The following is a 17,128-nucleotide window of genomic DNA, read 5'->3' on the forward strand; positions in this document are numbered from 1 at the left end:
AAAGGTCATGGTTGTGCAATGTTGTGGATACGCTAAAAGCCACTGGCTGGTGTACTTTAAAAGAGTGAATGGGGGGCGTCTGGGTGGCTCAGTCAGTTGACTGTCCGGCTTCAGCTCAGGTCATGATCTCACAGTTAGTGAGTTAGAGCCCCGCATTGAGCTCTGTGCTGACAGCTTGGAGCCTGGAGCCTGGAGCCTGCTTCCGATTCTGTGCCCCTGCTCTCTCTGCCCCTCCCCTGCTCTCTCTCTCTCCCTCTCTCTCTCTCTCTCTCTCTCTCAAAAATAAACATTTAAAAAAAAGAGTGAATGGTGTGATATGTTCACTATATCTCAATAAATAGATCTTGTAGGGGTGCCTTGCTGGCTCCGTCAAATATCTGACTCTTGATTTCAGCTCGGGTTATGATCTCATGGTCATGAGATCAAGCCCCGAGTCCGGCTCCACACTGGGCGTCGAACCTGCTTAAGAGTCTCTCTCTGCCCCTTCCCCACTCATTCTTTTCTTTCTCTCTCTCTCTCTCTCTCTCTCTCTCTCTCAAAAAAAAAATATGGATAGATAGATCCTATATATGTGGGGTTTTTTTTCAAGAGGTGCAGGGAGTACAGAGAGATAGGGACAGAGGATCCCAAGCAGGCTCCACGCTGACAGCAGTGAGCCCAATATGGGGACTGAACCCACAAACTGTGAGATCACAGCCTGAGCTGAAGATGGATGCTCAACCGACTGAGCCACCCAGGTGTCCCCCTATATATGTGTTTTAAATTGTATCATGTCAAAGCTGGATGGATGGACAAATTACGAGCAGGGGTTTTGCCCTTACCAAATGGAAGTTCCACTTTCGGTTTGGTGACTAGAAATCTCCTTACCCTCTGCCAGGGAGAGTTTGGGATTTGGCTGGTTTATAAAAGCAGGAGAACCTCGGTAAAGCCTAAAGAAGCACACTGCCCCTTCTCCCTTCCCTGAAACAATTTTTCACAATAACCAAGTAAGATTACAGGTAAAATCAGACACCAGAACCTCCCTCATTTCCTTGGCCCTGAGGCCACAACTCCCACCAACCCCACTCATTGGCTCAATAGATCACAGAGTTCAGAGAAGGTTCACTGTCGAGGAAGCAGGAAAGCAGCAAGGAAAGGCTTTTTTTTTTTCCCCAATGCTTACAGAATCCAACTGTCCAGGTTCAAGCCTCAGCTGTGCATTTGATGGGCTGTGTCCCGGGCTAATCACTGGGTTGAGTCTGGGATCTGACTTTACCCTACTCACAAGCTAATAAGCTATCCTATTAGCTTTTCACCAAAGGCAGAAGACACAAGACTCCTGGGTCAGAGACAAATAACTGTGTTACTCACAACCCAGCTGACCACATAATCTGCATCAATAACCCTTGCTCCCCAAGTTCCTTGGTGGTAACACAGCAGAGATGCTACACGGACAGTAGTTGTGAGGCAGCTGAGGACACTGAGCCTGGAAATCTACTGCGTTTGTAGGAAGTAGTAAGCAAGTCTGCTCTACGTCCCGGAGGGAGACATTACCTCCTCTCTCAAAGTCACTCACTGCAAACACAAACCCAAGAAATGGCCTGAGCAAAGAGTGGTCACGACCTTGGCATGTTCAGCAAGAACATTCAGGGAGGCTCAAGCCCATGGCGAACTGCTTCATTGCTTCGCCAATTTCTCTGTGCCTCGGTTTCCTCAGCTAAAACTGGGGGCAATAGTATTACCCTCCTTGTGGGGTCGTGGTGAGGACTCCAAGACACAATGCCCCGTAAAGTGCTTAGCATGGAGACCTGGCCAAAGAAGGGCTCCCTAAATTGTAATCACCATCATTAGGGGAAGAGGGAGGTGAAAACATGTTATAAACATGAGAAAGCTTGCATTTAAGAGAGCTTCAAGGTCCGGAGGAAACAGAAGGCTTCCCCACTTACTTGCCCCCCAACTGTCCATGGCACCTTAAGCTCATATCACACTGTCTCTCCCCAAGAGAAAAGGAAAAAAGACCCTCTTGATCAACATTGTGTTCCCAGGGTCAACACAGCACCCGGCACGAAGTGGGCATTGAATGAATGAATGAATGAATGAATGAAAAGTGAAAGCAGAGGAGTGACTGGGTGGTTCGGTTGGCTGAGCGTCCAACTTTGGCTCGGGTCATGATCTCGCAGTTCATGAGTTCAAGCCCCGCGCCGGGCTCTGTGCTGACAGCTCGGAGCCTGGAGCCTGCTTCGGATTCTGTGTCTCCCTCTCTCTCTGCCCCTTCCCCACTCATGCTCAGTCTCTCAAAAATGAATAAATGTTAAAACAAAAGGGGGGGGGGAAAGAAACGTGAAGGCATTAAGCGTCTGAGCTGGCAGGAGGGTCTGGGATGAAGGGCCACCGTGGGGGCACTGAACTTGACAGGGCTGCATACCCTCCAGTGACGGAGGAAAGGAGAGCAGAAGGTGGGCTCGGACAGCTGTGGTCACGCAGGGAGAAGGAAGCTGAGGTCAGATGGCCTTGGGAGGGAAGGGAACGTGACTCACAAGGTTGCCAGGCAACCACCCAGCTGCAGAATATTAATTTGCAATTGAATCAACTGGCTACTTTGAGGAACTATCCTGTTTGCAGGGATGGGGAGACAGGAGTTGAAGAAGGGGTCAAGGTTTAAGGATGGGGACAAGCCTGGCAGGTTCTGAAGCAGGACAGGGGCAGCGACCCAGGTGCATCGCCCATAAATGAAGTAAAAATCCGTGGGGGCCAGGCTGGGGAGGAAGGAAAGTGAGACCAGAGGGGGAAGGTGGGCTATGAGAAGGAAGGCAGTCGGACTGACAGTTACAGCAAAGTCAGATTGAGCAGGAGCTGGGCTTCTGGAGAGAGGGTAGGCCAGAGGCTGTGGACCATGAGAAGCATCAGCACAGCCCAGAGAAGACCGGCCAGGCGCACAGCTCCATCCCCTCACCCGTCAGGTGTCAGGCGTGAGCAGGCAGCTTCCCCTGGCCAACCCCTAACCCTAAAATGCACCTGAGGGCACCTGGATGGCTCAGGCGGTTGAGCTTCTGACTCTTGATTTCTGCTCAGGTCATGATCCCAGGGTCACAGAATCAAGGCCCGTGTTGGGCTCTGCGCTGAGCATGGAGGCTGGTTAAGATTCTCTCTCTCGGGACACCTGGGTGGCTCGGTCAGTTAAGCAGGTGTCTGACTTCGGCTCAGGTCATGACCTAGCAGTCCGTGAGTTCGAGCCCCACGTCGGGCTCTGTGCTGACAGCTCGGAGCCTGAAACCTGCTTTGTATTCTCTGTCTCCCTCTCTCTCAGTCCCACCACCCCCGCCCCGACCCCTCTCATGCTCTCTCTTTCTCAGTGTCAATTAAATCAAGACATTTTAAAAAATTAAAAAAAGAAAAGATTCTCTCTCCCTCTGCCCCTCTCCCTCGCTCATGCTCTCTCTCTAAAATAAAAAATAAGTAAAATAAAATGCACCTGAGTAAAGATTATTCTCACATTGGTGCTTTTAGGATTTGTTTCCCATCTTAAATCCACTGATAGTGCTAAACAAAATACTCTCTAACATTTTATTATAAAAATGTTCAAATACTCAGAAAAGTTTAATTTTAACGTGAAGACTCATATGCCCACCACCTAGATTCCATAATTTATATTTTATTATTATTGATCTCATATCTATTCATCTTTTTTTATGCATTTCAAACTAAATGTACAGTAATACACTTTGACCTAAATACTTCATTAACTAGACTTCAACTTTGTTACAGTTTTTTTTTTAATAAAATTTATGTACAATGGAGTGCACAGTTCTAAATGTGCCCTGCAAACAGGGTTCTGGGCTTGATTTTGATTGTTAAGGGAGATAATAGGCCCCGTCAGCACCTCATTCAACAGTGGAGGTTGTTATGGTTAAGATATGGGAGGCAAAACAGTCCCCAGAGGTGGGTAGCCAGGATGTGACCCAGGGCTGTGGGAAGCAGAAGGTGGATGGACCTGAGGAGCCAGGGTGAGGCCAACCTGGAAGAGGCAGCGTTAACCTGTGAGGGGAGACTCTAGGGACTATTACAGGGAAGAGTGGAGAGAAAAATAATCAAGGAAAAGGGGGTAGAATATTCTGGAAGTCAGCAAGATGTAACAGCACAGATAAGTTGCAGGTAAGGCTGTGGTGATGAAAATACCAGTAATAGAGGCGCCTGAGTGGCTCAGTCAGTTTCTGACTCTTGATTTCTGCTCAGGTCATGGTCTCACGGTTTGTGAGTTCAAGCCCCACATCCGGCTTTGCACTCACAGTGCAGAGCCTGCTTGGGATTCTCTCCCTCCTCTCTCTCTCTCTCTCTGCCCCTCCCCTGCTCCCATGCACCCTCTCTCAAAATAAATAAATAAAAACTTTAAAATATATACCAATAATAATAGCAGACCCTTACATAGAACTTACCATGCATCAGAGACCAAGTGGAGGCTACAGGTGTCTCATTTATCCCTCACCTTGACCCTCCCAGAAAGGTATGGGGAACATCCTAAGTCCATGACTTGCCTTAGATCACAGCTAGGAAGTGGCGAAGCTGGGATTCAACCCAGGGTCGCAAAGCCTCCTTGTCCTGACCTTCCACAATACACAAACACTAGTCCTGCACACAGACACCAGCCGCAGCCTGGGTCTCACCGCGGCTTCTGATTTGAGAAGACTTCTCATTGGTGCCCTGGGCACAGGGGTGGGCTTAGAGCTCGGCAGGCGATCCCAATGTGAGGTGTGGGTTGAGAGCCACCGCTCCAAAGACACAGGTGGGCATCAGATGGGAAGGAGAGGGGGGCCAGAGAGAGGAGGCCAAAGCTGGAGTATGGGGGTGCCCTCTGCTCTCCCCTCGAGGCAGCTGGGCAGTCACCTGGCCCCTGAGCTCCTCCCGGGCCCCCTCTCCAGCTCAGCCTGGTCCTGCTACCTTCCTACCCAAGGACAGCAGCCAGACGTCATGAAGCCACTTGTTCCTCCCCAGCCCCCCACTCCAGGAGGGACCACGCATGCCCAGGCTGCCTCCGGGGGTCACTGTCTCAACACCTTCACCCCTCCGAGGCCCCATTGCCTGGGACAAGGTGGCTGAGGCATCCTCAGCCTCTCCCTCGCCCACCATCAATAACCAATGAGGAACCCCGGGGGGCTGGTGGCTTCTGACAGCGGTTTGCAGCTGCTCGGTACTATTTCCCAGGACCGGCTCTGGCAGGGGGGAGAGTGGGGTCAGGCATGCAGAGTTGCCCCGGGGAGTCTCCCTCCCCAGGGATAGTCCTCCCCGCTGTTGTTATTAATTCTATTTTGTGTGCGCCCCCACCCTGAAATCTAAATGCCAGGAAGCCATGACTGAGCCGATCACATCCACCTGTTACCCCTGGGGCCTCATCCTGGCCCTGGCTTCTGGCAGGTGCTCACCACCTGGAAGGGAAATGGAACAGAAGAATGGCCCAATACTTTAACAAACGTCCCACTTCATTGTATTTGAAAAATCACATGCAAATTCACACCGGGCCAGTTCTTACCTTACTTCACGATTTCAAAAGAAAACTTCGTGATGCTGGAACCCCTAGCATTGGGGGGGCTGTTGCAGCCCCAGTAAATTACCACAAACTGTAGAAGCTTAGGACGATGTCAATTCATTCTCTGACGGTTCAGTAGGTCAGAAGCCCCAGGTACAGCAGGGCGCCCCGGGGGGAAATGAAGGCGTCACCAGGGCTGCGCTCCGTTCTGAAGGCTCTGGGTTTGAACCCGTTTCCAAGCTCTTCCAGATTGTTGGCTGAATTCAGTCCTTTGCGGTCCTAGGACCTTGGCTGGGGGCCTCTCTCAGCTCCTTAAGGCCACCTGCGCTTCTCGGCCTGTTGCCCTCCCCCTCCCACCTCCAAACCGGTGAGGGTGGGTAGAATCCTCCTGGGTCCTCAAATCTCTGATTCATTCTTCAGCAGCATCACTTCTGCCTTTAGGCAAAGGACATTCGAGCCAGAGAACATTTTTTTTTATGTTTATCTATTTTGAAAGAGAGAGTGTGTGAGCAGGGGAGGGGCAAAGGGACAGAGAATCCCAAGCAGGCTCCACGCGCTCAACTCAAGGAGCCGGACCCAAGGTTGGATCTCACAACCGTAAGATCATGACCTGAGCTGAAGTCAAGAGTGGGATGGGCACTCAACCAACTGAGCCACCCAGGCGCCCCCAGCCAAAGAACATTTTAAGGGCTTATCTGATTAAATTGGGCGCACTCAGGGGCGCCTGGGTGGCTCAGTTGATTGAGCATCTGACTCCGGCTCAGGTCACGATCTTGTGGTTTGAGCCCCGTGTCGGGCTCTGTGCTGACAGCTCAGAGCCTGGAGAGTGCTTCAGTTCTATCTCCCTCTCTCTCTGCCCCTCCCCTACTCACACTCTGTCTCTGTCTCAAAAAAAGTAAACATTTAAAAAAATAAATTTAAAAAAATTGGGCCCACCCAGACAATCCAGGATAAGCTCCCTACTTCAAAGTCTATAATTACATCTGCAAAGTCCTTTTGCCATGTAACCTCATATATTCCCAGGTCCCAGGAGTCGGGCTGTGGACGTCTTTGGGGGATGATTATTCTGTCCTCCACACCCCTCCTGGGAGGAGAAAGATGCCAGAACTAGGAATTTCAGGCCCAGATCTCCTTGGTCCTGTAAACTCAAGACAGGGATTGCTTCACCTGGCTGAGCCTTGGTTTCTTCACCTGTGGAACAGGGACACACTAGTCCTTACATCCAAGGACCATGGTGAAGAACAACTACGTTTATTCATGCAGAGAGCTTATCGGCCCAGCACACAGCATTGTCACTCTTGTGAGAACAAGGACGGGGCCCACAGGGAGAGGGAGGGAGCTGGCCCCAAGGTCTGGGATATGGTCTTCAATTTGGTAGACTCAGAAACTGGATTTTCTGGTCGCCCAGCTAGTCAAAGTGTTGGAGCCAGGAGTCCCCTCTGGCCTCACCAGTTCCAAAATCGTCCATACATCAGTCGGTGCTGGCCTCTGAGAGATCCAGCTTCCACAGATTCCATCCCTGCCACCTCCTGCGGGTGCAGCCCAGGACAAGTGTCCCTCTGAGTCATAGCCAGCGGGAGGGAAAACCTTAGATTCACACATGGTGCTTTTTAGGGAATCACCCTCCATAAGCCTGGGGAAAGGAGGAGCTCTGTGATGTGTGCAAAGTGTGTGCACAGACCTTGTGACCTCTCCCCTTCACAGCAGCCCTCTGAGGTAGGAATGAATGATTCCCATTTCGCAGATGAGGCTAACTGAGGCCCGAAGAGGATACAAACTCACGATGTTCTAGGCACTGTGCATGTTGTTTTCTGCACATCACCTTCACAAGACTCCTCCCCCCCACCCACACACACCCAAGTTATTTTCCTCATTTCTTGGAGAAGAAAATAGCTCAGAGGAGGAGAGATCTGCCCAAAGCTCAACATCTGGAAAAGGGTGGGGCCAGGAAACCCTTTTCTTTCCCATTGGACATGATTCCCGGGAGGGCAGAACATGCGGTTTGGTGATTATGAGCACCCTGGGGGGAGTGCTGTCTCTCCACTCGGGGCAGAGCCCCCCCTGCTTGCCCGCCAGTGCCCGCAGTCGCCTGTTGAGTGGGATACACAAATCTGTTTGGTGCTGTCCCCAGCTGGTGTGACCAGCCTGTGAAGAAGAACCGGGGAGGGAGGGGGGGTGGGCATAACCCCCTCCACAGCACAAGTCTTGGGTTCTGGTGCAACCAAGGCTCTGCGGAAAGCTTCTCATTTCTTGTCACCATGGCAACACGAATGTCTCCATGCCTCTCTCGTGTGAACAGAGCTGCTCCCCATGCCACCCTGTCTCCCAAGGCCCCTCAAAGGCCCCTCTGCCTCTAAGATTCTGGTTTCGATTAATTGCCACCAATACCTGCACTGGGTTTGTCATTTTCACTTATTCCATCCGCTGAGTCACTGAGCCCTGCTCTGAATTAGAGTGGTTATTCACCAGAACATTCTGCTCGCTCGTTGCCATGGACACCTCCCAGCCTGCTTCATCACCTGTTAATTTCTCAGCAAGGCTGGCTGTGAGCGTGGGTACCACTGCCCCTTATCCAGGACCCAACGGGCATCAAAACTCCTCCAGAAAAGGAGGGGCCATGATGACGCATGAACAACAGCTAAATCTCTAATGCCAACTGTGGAAAAATCAAAAACAGCCTAGAGCTACTTACATCTGTCCAAACCAGGTCAAGGTGGCAATTCATCAAATAAGTCAACAAGCACACTATTTGGTTTTCTGGCATATCTTGGGCAAACTCTTTAGTCTCTTTGCTAACCACTTTAGGATGTATTTTTAGGGACACCTGGGTGGCTCAGTTGGTTAGTCATCCGATTCCGGTTCAGGTCATGATCTCAAGGTTTGTGGGTTCGAGCCCCATGTCGGGCTCTGTGCTGACAGCTCAGAGCCTGGAGCCTGCTTTGGATTCTGTCTCTCTCTCTCTCTCTCTCTCTCTCTCTCTCCTCCCGCCCCCCTCCACTGCTCATGCACTCTCTCTATGTCTCTCTCAAAACTAAACATTTTTAAAAAAATTTTTTTAAAGATGTATTTTTAGGGGTGCCCGGGTGGCTCGGTCGGTTGAACGTCTGACTTCAGCTCAGGTCATAATCTCACAGCTTGTGAGCTCGAGCCCCGCATCGGGCTCTGTACAGACAGCTCAGAGCCTGGAGCCTGCTTCAGATTCTGTGTCTCCCAGTCTGTCTGCCCCTAACCCACTCACATTCTGTCTCTGTCTCTCTCAAAAATAAATAAACGTTAAAAAAAAAAAAGATGTCTTTTTATATTGAAAGGTGGTGAGTGCATTATGCAGATTGCTATCTTCCCTTGAAAATGAAAGGAGGGAGTCTCCAAGTATAGGGGCCTAAAGCAACTGCCCCGGGAAGGGGGTTTCCAAGAGGCAGGGGATAAAGGGCAGACCTGGGATTGAGAGGAGCTGCAAGCTGAATCCAACCAGCACAGAGGGCACAAATGGGGGGGGGGGGGGGAGGGGTACACTCAGGATTTTCCAGGCAAAGGAGGTGAAGAGGCAACCAGGATGCAGCCCCCAGGCAGAGCGCGGGGCCATCAGCCCACGGCCCATTGCCCCCAATAACTACCTCACGTCCTGTTTGCAGAGCCCGGCAGGGGGACAGGGGATCAATACATCACCCGACATCCACACACTCCCTGCTCTTCAAACACCAATGTACGGAGAAATACGCTTCCCCTGAATCCAAGGTCACTAGGGGCATCTGTCTCATCTGCCCCCCAGTTGGACATACCGGAGGGATGATGCACACCAGGACTGTGACCCCAAGGACTGGGCACGGGGGCGGGGGGGAGTGGGCACTGCTCCCGACCCCAGGGAGCCTGTCTCCTGCCTGCCCTCATGCCCAGCTGAGGAAATGCCTGCACCCTGCACCTGCCCCCACCGCTAGGAGGTCAACTCCCCTCCCTTCCCCCATGAGATGACTGATTGAATGATGGGGTAGGGCAGGGGCGAGGTACCTGTGCCCACCCCCTTTTGTCTTGCTGCGGGGGAGGCTGACCTCATGGGGGTTTGGGAGGGGCCATGAGGGCTTTAAAAGGTAGGGCTGGAGCACCAAGTAGCACAAAGCACGGAAAGGAACCAGGCTGGCTATAGCATCACCAACCTCCCGGTCTGCAGGTGAGAGCACCCAGGAGGGGGAGGAGAGTCTCTGCAGGTGAGACCACCCAGGAGGGGAGGAGAGAGTCGGGGAGAGGGCTGATGGGACGTCTCCCTGCCCCAAAGGACCAGGCTCACGCCTCGGTGTCTCCAGGGCCACCACCCTCCTCTCAGCTCAGGGCCGGACTAGGTCTCAGCTCTAGAACCCACCCTGGAGTGCCCTTTCCTCTCCTGCTGCTTCAACTGGGGCCCTGCCCTGCCCCTCTGCCTCCATGCTCACCCCAGTCCTGCAAGGTGAGAAGGACAAAGGCTATTCTCCCATTTCCAGGTGAAAAAACTGAGGCCCAGAAGGAGAAGTGACTGGCCAAAGTCACACCAATCATAGGGCAGGGCTGGAACTGGAACCCAGGGCTTCTGGGTTCCATCTCAAGCTCTTTCCTGCACCAGCACTGTCTGAAAGAACTTCCCATGATGATGGAGATTGTATCTGCACCATCCAATGTGGTACCCACCAGCCAAAGGTGCACCAGAAAGGAGGCTAGTTCAAAGAAGGAGTTTTTAATTTTAATTAATTTAAATGTAAAGAGCCATATGTGGCTAGTAGCTACCATGTTGGACAATAACGTGGCTAACCTTGCTTCTTTAGCAGCAAGAACCCTTTCTCCTTCAAAGGAAATCTAACACAGAGCTCCACGATGACAAACAGATAAAAGCAGTATTTTATTCATAGAAACGCATCCCTCGAGGGTAACATTTTTATAATTTACTTCTGATGAAGCCAATCAGAACAATGAGGCAGAAAGAACACAAATGCTAAGAAGAGAGTTTTAGATGTGAATTTCATTTTTTTATTTTATTTTTCAATGTTTAGTCATTTTTGAGAGAGAGCGAGCATGAGCAGGGAAGGGGCAGAGAGAGAAGGAGACAGAATCCGAAGCAGGCTCCAGGCTCCGAGCTGTCAGCACAGAGCCTGAGGCAGGGCTTAAACTCACGAACGCTGAGATCATGACCTGAGCCAAAGTGGGACACTTAACTGACTGAGCCACCCAGGTGCCCCTAGATGTGAATTTTAGACTCATTTGAGGATCCAGTTTATTTCTGTATGATAGTTTCCCCCCCAACTCAGGTCATGCTGACACACAGGTGCAAGTGGTAACTGCTTAACTTTTTACAAAGGTTTTTTAAGTTTATTTTTGAGAGAAAGAGAGAGAGAGCGCAAGCGAGAGAGAGAGAGAGAGAGAGAGAGAGAGAGAGCCTGAGTGGGGGAGGGGCTGAGAGAGAGAAGACAGAGAATCCCAAGCAGGCTCCGTGCTACCAGCACAGAGCCCCATGCAGGGCTCGAACCCATGAACCATGAGACCATAAAAAAATCAAAAGCCAGGGCGCGCCTGGGTGGCTCAGTCGGTTGGGCGGCCGACTTCGGCTCAGGTCATGATCTCGTGGTCGGGGAGTTCGAGCCCCGCGGTCCGTGAGTTTGAGCCCCGCGTCGGGCTCTGTGCTGACAGCTCAGAGCCTGGAGCCTGTTTCAGATTCTGTGTCTCCCTCTCTCTGACCCTCCCCCGTTCATGCTCTGTCTCTCTCTGTCTCAAAAATAAATAAACGTTAAAAAAAAAAAAATCAAAAGTCAGATGCTCAACCAAGTGAGCCCCCAGGCGCCCCTTAACTTTTTTTAACAGCTTAATTTTTAACTGCTTAATTACAATCACACGATATTCCTCTTAAGCAAAAATGGCAGGAGAACTTTCCTTCCGAGGGCTGCACAGAATCGGTGGAACCCGACCACACAGTGAATACACCGATGGTCTCCAAAGAGATAACCATACCGTGCTGTCTGGAACGCACGCTTTGGTATCACTATTTAAAAGTTCACTTTAGGGGTGCCTGGGTGGCTCAGTCGGTTGAGCATCTGACTCTGGATTTAGGCTCAGGTCATGATCTCAGGGTTGTGGTGTGGAGCCCGGCACTGGGCTCCACCCTCAGCATGGAGCCTGCTGAAGATTCTCTCTCTCTCCCCCTCTCTGTCCCTCTCCCCTGCTCGTTCTCTCTTTCTCTCTCTCGAAAATTAAAAAAACAAAAACAAAAACAAAAAAAACACGTTTAGCGGCACCTGGGTGGCTCAGTCGGTTAAGCGTCTGAATTCAGCTCAGGTCATGATCTCACGGTTTATGAGTTCGAGCCCTGCGTCGGGCTCCATACTGACAGCTCAGAGCCTGGAGCCTGCTTCAGATTCTGTGTCTCCCTCTCTCTCTCTCTGCCCCTCCGCACCCCCCCCCCAAAAATAAATAAACATTAAAAAACTTTTAATAAAAACATGAAAGTTCACTTTAAATTATGAGATGTAAACATCCACAGGACCACTCACATGGCCTCAAATTCTGCAGAAGTTTGGAAACCGTTGCTCTAAGTTGTAAATTCCTTGGAGAAAAGCCACTGTTGTAATTAGGGTGGGTGAGGAGGAAAAGGGCAGGGCTTGGGAGTTGCAGGGAGCAGGGGTTGCGCAGCTGGCAGGAACTGGAAAAGCGAACTGAGGACCAGCCCACAGCCCCACACGGCGCTGCACCTGCCAGCAGGGAGGCACCTAGAGTCCATCTGGCCCAGGCCCCTGCCTTTGGGTGCCTAGCCGGCTCCACCTTTCAGCCCCGCCCCTCTTTCCTTTGCAGACAAGATGCAACGACTGTGTGTGTGCGTGCTGATCTTGGCACTGGCTCTGACCGCCTTCTCTGAAGCTTCCTGGAAGCCCCGCTCCCAGCTGCAGGATGCACCCTCGGGTCCAGGGGCCAACAGGGGCCTGGAACCACATTGGCTGAACCGGCTGGGCCCGGCCTCTCACCACCGACGGCAGCTAGGGCTCCAGGGTCCCCCACAGCTGGTGGCAGGTAGGAGCTGTGACGGCCATCCCTGCTTGCCTCACCCAGCCAGGGTTGGCCCTGGCCTTGGTTTCTAGTGGCTTAGATGTCCTTCCCATATGCTCACGTCCTCTCCCACCTCTGACCCTCAGACCTGTCCAAGAAGCAGGGACCGTGGCTGGAGGAAGAAGAAGCAGCATACGGATGGATGGACTTCGGCCGCCGCAGTGCAGAGGACGGGGACCAACATCCCTAGAACGGAGCTTCAGAGCCCAGCCTCTCCCAGCCCAGCCCAGCCCAGCCCCATGAAAAACCAATCAAAATAAACTAGCTTCCAATGGATCACGTTGTGTCAAGTGTGGGGCAGGAGAGGGGAGTTGGTGAAGACACGGTTGAGGTAACAGAGAGAACGGAGAACACTCTTGGGGACGGGGACCCATGACTCATTCTTCTCGGTATCCCCAGAGCCTAACATTGAATGAGAATCTACTCGTGCAGGTGGAAAACAGTGGTAGGGTCACAACCAGAGTCCTCTTTCTAAAAGAGAAATCAAACTGCGCCACTCCAGGTTTTCACCTTCCAATGCCTCCTGCTGCACTTAGAATCAAACCTAAACTCCTTGTCGAAGTCCTAGGTCAGCCCTGCTGTCCCCATGGCAGGTGCCAAGGGTCTTCCTCCTCTCTCCCTTTCCCTTCCTTACACAATGCACCAAGCTCATTTCTGCTCAGAACCTTCGTCCTTTCTGTTCCCTGTGCCTGGAAGGCTTTTCCCAGGCATAAACCTGGCTGGCTCCCCTTTTTCTCCCTAGGTCACATCCTGTCATTGTTTTGTATGTTAGTTTATTGTCCGCCTCCCCCACTTAGAAGGGAGACTCTGTAAGAGTGTGGATCCCACATCCCTCCTCTCTGCTGTATCCCGTTCCAAGAATAGGGGGTTATCCAATCTGTCACATTGGCAGGTGAGTGGCTGCTACGGGCGTTGTTGACGTTTCGCCCGTATTCCCCTCACTGTTCTGAGCCCGTGGGCAACATCCTTCCACACGCACCCTCGATTGGAGGATAAATACCCTAGTTCCCTCATCCCTTGGGCAGGATAATTCTGTCTCCCCAAATTCCAGAATCCCCCTGCAGGACCGAGCTCAAGGCTCTCCTTTGTTCACGTGCATCCCTTCCCCATCTCACACCCTCGTGGTCCCACTTGAGATCACCACCCAAATAAACCACTCACACTCAAATCCTTATCTCCAAGTCTGCCTCGGGGCAGGGCGGGGTGTGTGTCAGGGGCCCTCCTCTGAAAACAGAGGGTTTTAGGAAACAACACACTCATCTTGGGATTCTAAAATGTGATCCTTCACTAGCCAGCCCCCTTTGCAGGGTGCTGGTAACCGCTGGAGTGTTGTGGCAACACCACTACCAAATTCTCATCCCGGTGAATCAGGATGGGGCACACGTGGAAGAAGGAGCACTGGCTTATGCAACTGCTCCAGCGCTGGAGAGAGAAGGGGGGGGGTGCTTTTGGCCGTGGCATTGATTGGCTACCGTTAATCATCAGAGAATCTCTGGAGGAAGAAAATGTTAGGCGCAGGTTAGCCAACCATTAACTCAAGCCCAAGATCTGAATGTAAGAGTGCAGATAACAAAGGAAGCCGAAATTGGAAGCCCAGCAAGTCTCCCCCGTTAAAGTCCTAGAATGAGAGGCATCTGGGTGGCTCGAGTAGTCAAGCGCCTGGCTCCTAGTTTCGGCTCAGGTCATGATCGCACGGTTTGTGGGTTCAAGCCCCTGGTCCGGCTCCATGCTGACAGTGCAGAGCATGCTTGGGATTTCTCTTTTTACCTCTCTCTCTCTCTCTCTCTCAAAAATAAATAAATAAACTTTTTTTTTTTTTTAAGTCATAGAATGAAAGGCAAGAGACCATGACACCTTGCATGGGACATCTGAGAAGATTCCCTTAAGAATTTTGAACCCCTAGGGGCCCCTCGTGACTCAGTCCGTTAAACACCTGACTTCGCCTCAGGTCATGATCTCGCTGCTTGTGAATTCGAGCAAGCACCCCTGTCAGGCTCTGTGCGGACAGCTCGGAGCCTGGAGCCTGCTTCAGATTCTGTGTGTGTGTGTGTGTGTGTGTGTGTGTGTGTGTGTCCCTCTCTCTGTCCCTCCCCCACTTGCTCTCTCTCTCGCTCTCGCTCAAAAATAAATAAACATTAAAAAAAAAGAATTTTGAATTCCTGGGGCGCCTGGGTGCCCCGTTCAGGTAAGTGTCTGACTCTTGGTTTCAGTTCAGGTCATGATCTCATGGTTCATGAATTCAAGCCCTGCATTGGGCTCTGTGCTGACACCATGGAGCCTGCTTGGGATTCTCTGTCTCCCTCTCTCTCTGCCCTTTCCCTGCTCATGCTCTCTCTCTCAAAAATAAGTAAATAAACAGAAGAAAAAAAAAGAATTTTGAACTCCTATGTTCTCTTCCAGGGATTTAGTGTTAAGGACTTGGGCTTTTTTTTTTTTGGGGGGGGTACCATAATGAGTTTTATGTATAATTAGACCCTATCTTCTTCCACATAATGTCTTAGTGTCTTTTTGCCTCCCAGCATTCTTTATCAAGAGTGGGGAAGGTGAGGTCTACTTTGTTTAAACCTGGAAAACCTTGGGGTTCCCGGGTGGCTCAGTCAGTTGACCATCCAACTGTGGCTCAGGTCATGATCTTAACAGTTTGTGAATTCAAACCCCACATCGGGGGGGTGCCTGGGTGGCTCAGTCGGTTAAGCGTCCGACTTGGGCTCAGGTCACTATCTCGCGGTCCGTGAGTTCGAGCCCCACGTCGGGCTCTGTGCTGACAGCTCAGAGCCTGGAGCCTGCTTCAGATTCTGTGCCTCCCTCTCTCTCTGACCCTCCCCCGTTCATGCTCTCTCTCTGTCTCAAAAATAAAAACTTCAAAAAAAATTTTAAAAATATAGCGTGGCCATTTAAAAATATGCATTCCGGGGGCACCTGGGTGGCTCAGTCGGTTAAGCATCTGACTCTTGATTTTGGCCCAGGTCATGATCTCAACATTGTTGAGTTCGAGCCCCATGTTGGGCTCTGCGCTGACATTATGGAACCTGCTTTGGGATTCTCTCTCTCTCTCTCTCTTGCTTGTGCCCCTCTCCTGCTCATGCTATCTCTCAAAATAAATAAATAAACTCTTAAAAATATATATCCACTCCAGCATGTACTGTCCATATTCCACTGAAAGCACTGGTATTTTGTACCAGGGGGCTTTCCTCTCCCACGTACAGGGCACAGAACACAACATGTTAATGCCCCCAAGACTGCCAGACACAAATGTCAGCTGGGCGAGGCATGCCCAGCGTCCTCCCTCTTTGGGTGGGGTCCATCTCAGTGGGTCCCAAACTTTAGTATGCGTGTGCCTTCCCCGGGGTCCTTGTTACCATGGAGATTCTGACTCTTTGGGTCTGGGGTGGGACCTAAGAATCTGCATTTCTGACAAACTTCCAGGAGATGTGGGTGACGCTGGTCCACAGACCACACCTGAGTAGCAAAAGGCTACACTTCTTCCCAGAGATCCCTGTAGGGTTAGCCTCGGTGCCTAGCACTCCCTTTCATTAGCTTTCCTTCTGTTCTCAATTCCCCACTGTCCCCAAGAGTGATTCCTGGATCATCTCCCAAACAAACTACTTGTTTTCAAATGCTGCTCCAGGTCTGATTCCAGGTCTGAGGGACGTTTACCTAAGACAGTGGGTGATTCTCGCCCGTGCCTTTCCCCTCACAGGCAGGGCACTGGGCCAGAGTCCCTGGAGCAGAAAAACAGGGAAAGGAGCCTGTCTGAGCATGAGCTCCAGAGGCCTGAGGGCCTGCGTTCACATCCCAGTTCTGCAACTAGCTGTTAGACCCACCGGGGCCTGTTTCATCCTCTAATAACCATTTACCAGATCACCCACCACCCCCCAGGGGTTGTTGATATGACTAAGTAATGCATTTAACAAAAGTCCATGGCACATGATTCAGTATTGGAGCCCATCCTCTTTCTACAACTTTGCCCCAGCAAAGCTGCATGCAGGGGCACACATACATGCACACATGCTCCCAGAGAAAGACACTGGAGTCCGGGCCAGGTAGTGCACAGGTCCTTTATTTCCTGCACCAGCAGGTGCACAGGCTGACAAGTGAGCAACAGGAGAGTGAGCAACACAGCAGGAACAGAGCCAGACTGAAGTGGGCAGGAGGTGGGGGAGCCCCAGACTCCAGCTGTTTAGGAGTAAAGAGTGGGAAAGGGCAGAACATCTAGAATGAAGAAAGGAGAGGCACAGAGGACTGAGGGGAGGACCAGGGGGAAGGAGCAATGGGCAGGGAGCCTGGACACATGGGCCACAGGCAGGGAGATGGGGGCGGGGCGGGAGGAGGCCCCCAGTGGGCGGAGGGACCCCTCACCCACACACAGAGATACTCTTGGTTACCAACAGTAGTTAGGGACTGAGAAGAAAGGACCAAGAATGGAGGAAGAAGGCCAGGTCCCTAAAAGTCAGCAAGGACTCAGGGGCCACCTTTAACTTGAGGCTCAAGGGCCTGTCGTTAGAAAGGTAGTCAGAACACCTTCCTACACCAGTGTCTGAGCCCCACCCCCAGCTCAAAGCCAGGTCTGGC

General features: G+C 51.6%; 1 protein-coding gene across 1 annotated transcript; it reads left to right on the forward strand.

Annotated features, from left to right (window-relative positions):
- The first annotated feature begins 12,309 nt into the window (after positions 1-12,309).
- GAST (gastrin) lies at positions 12,310-12,746 on the forward strand. Its single transcript, XM_007087644.1, has 2 exons — positions 12,310-12,520; positions 12,643-12,746. The coding sequence occupies exons 1-2, from the start codon at positions 12,310-12,312 to the stop codon at positions 12,744-12,746; spliced, it is 315 nt and encodes a 104-aa protein (XP_007087706.1).
- Positions 12,747-17,128: the final 4,382 nt, after the last annotated feature.

This window comes from Panthera tigris, chromosome E1 (assembly GCF_018350195.1).
Source record: "Panthera tigris isolate Pti1 chromosome E1, P.tigris_Pti1_mat1.1, whole genome shotgun sequence".
NCBI classification, from domain to species: Eukaryota; Metazoa; Chordata; class Mammalia; order Carnivora; family Felidae; genus Panthera; species Panthera tigris.

What these genes read in the sequence shown, in the direction of transcription:
- GAST (XM_007087644.1), top strand. Translation starts at nt 12,310, where the DNA reads ATGCAACGACTGTGTGTGTGCGTGCTGATCTTGGCACTGGCTCTGACC. An exon ending in TCCCCCACAGCTGGTGGCAG is followed by an intron (nt 12,521 to 12,642) that starts GTAGGAGCTGTG and finishes TCTGACCCTCAG; the next exon opens with ACCTGTCCAAGAAGCAGGGA.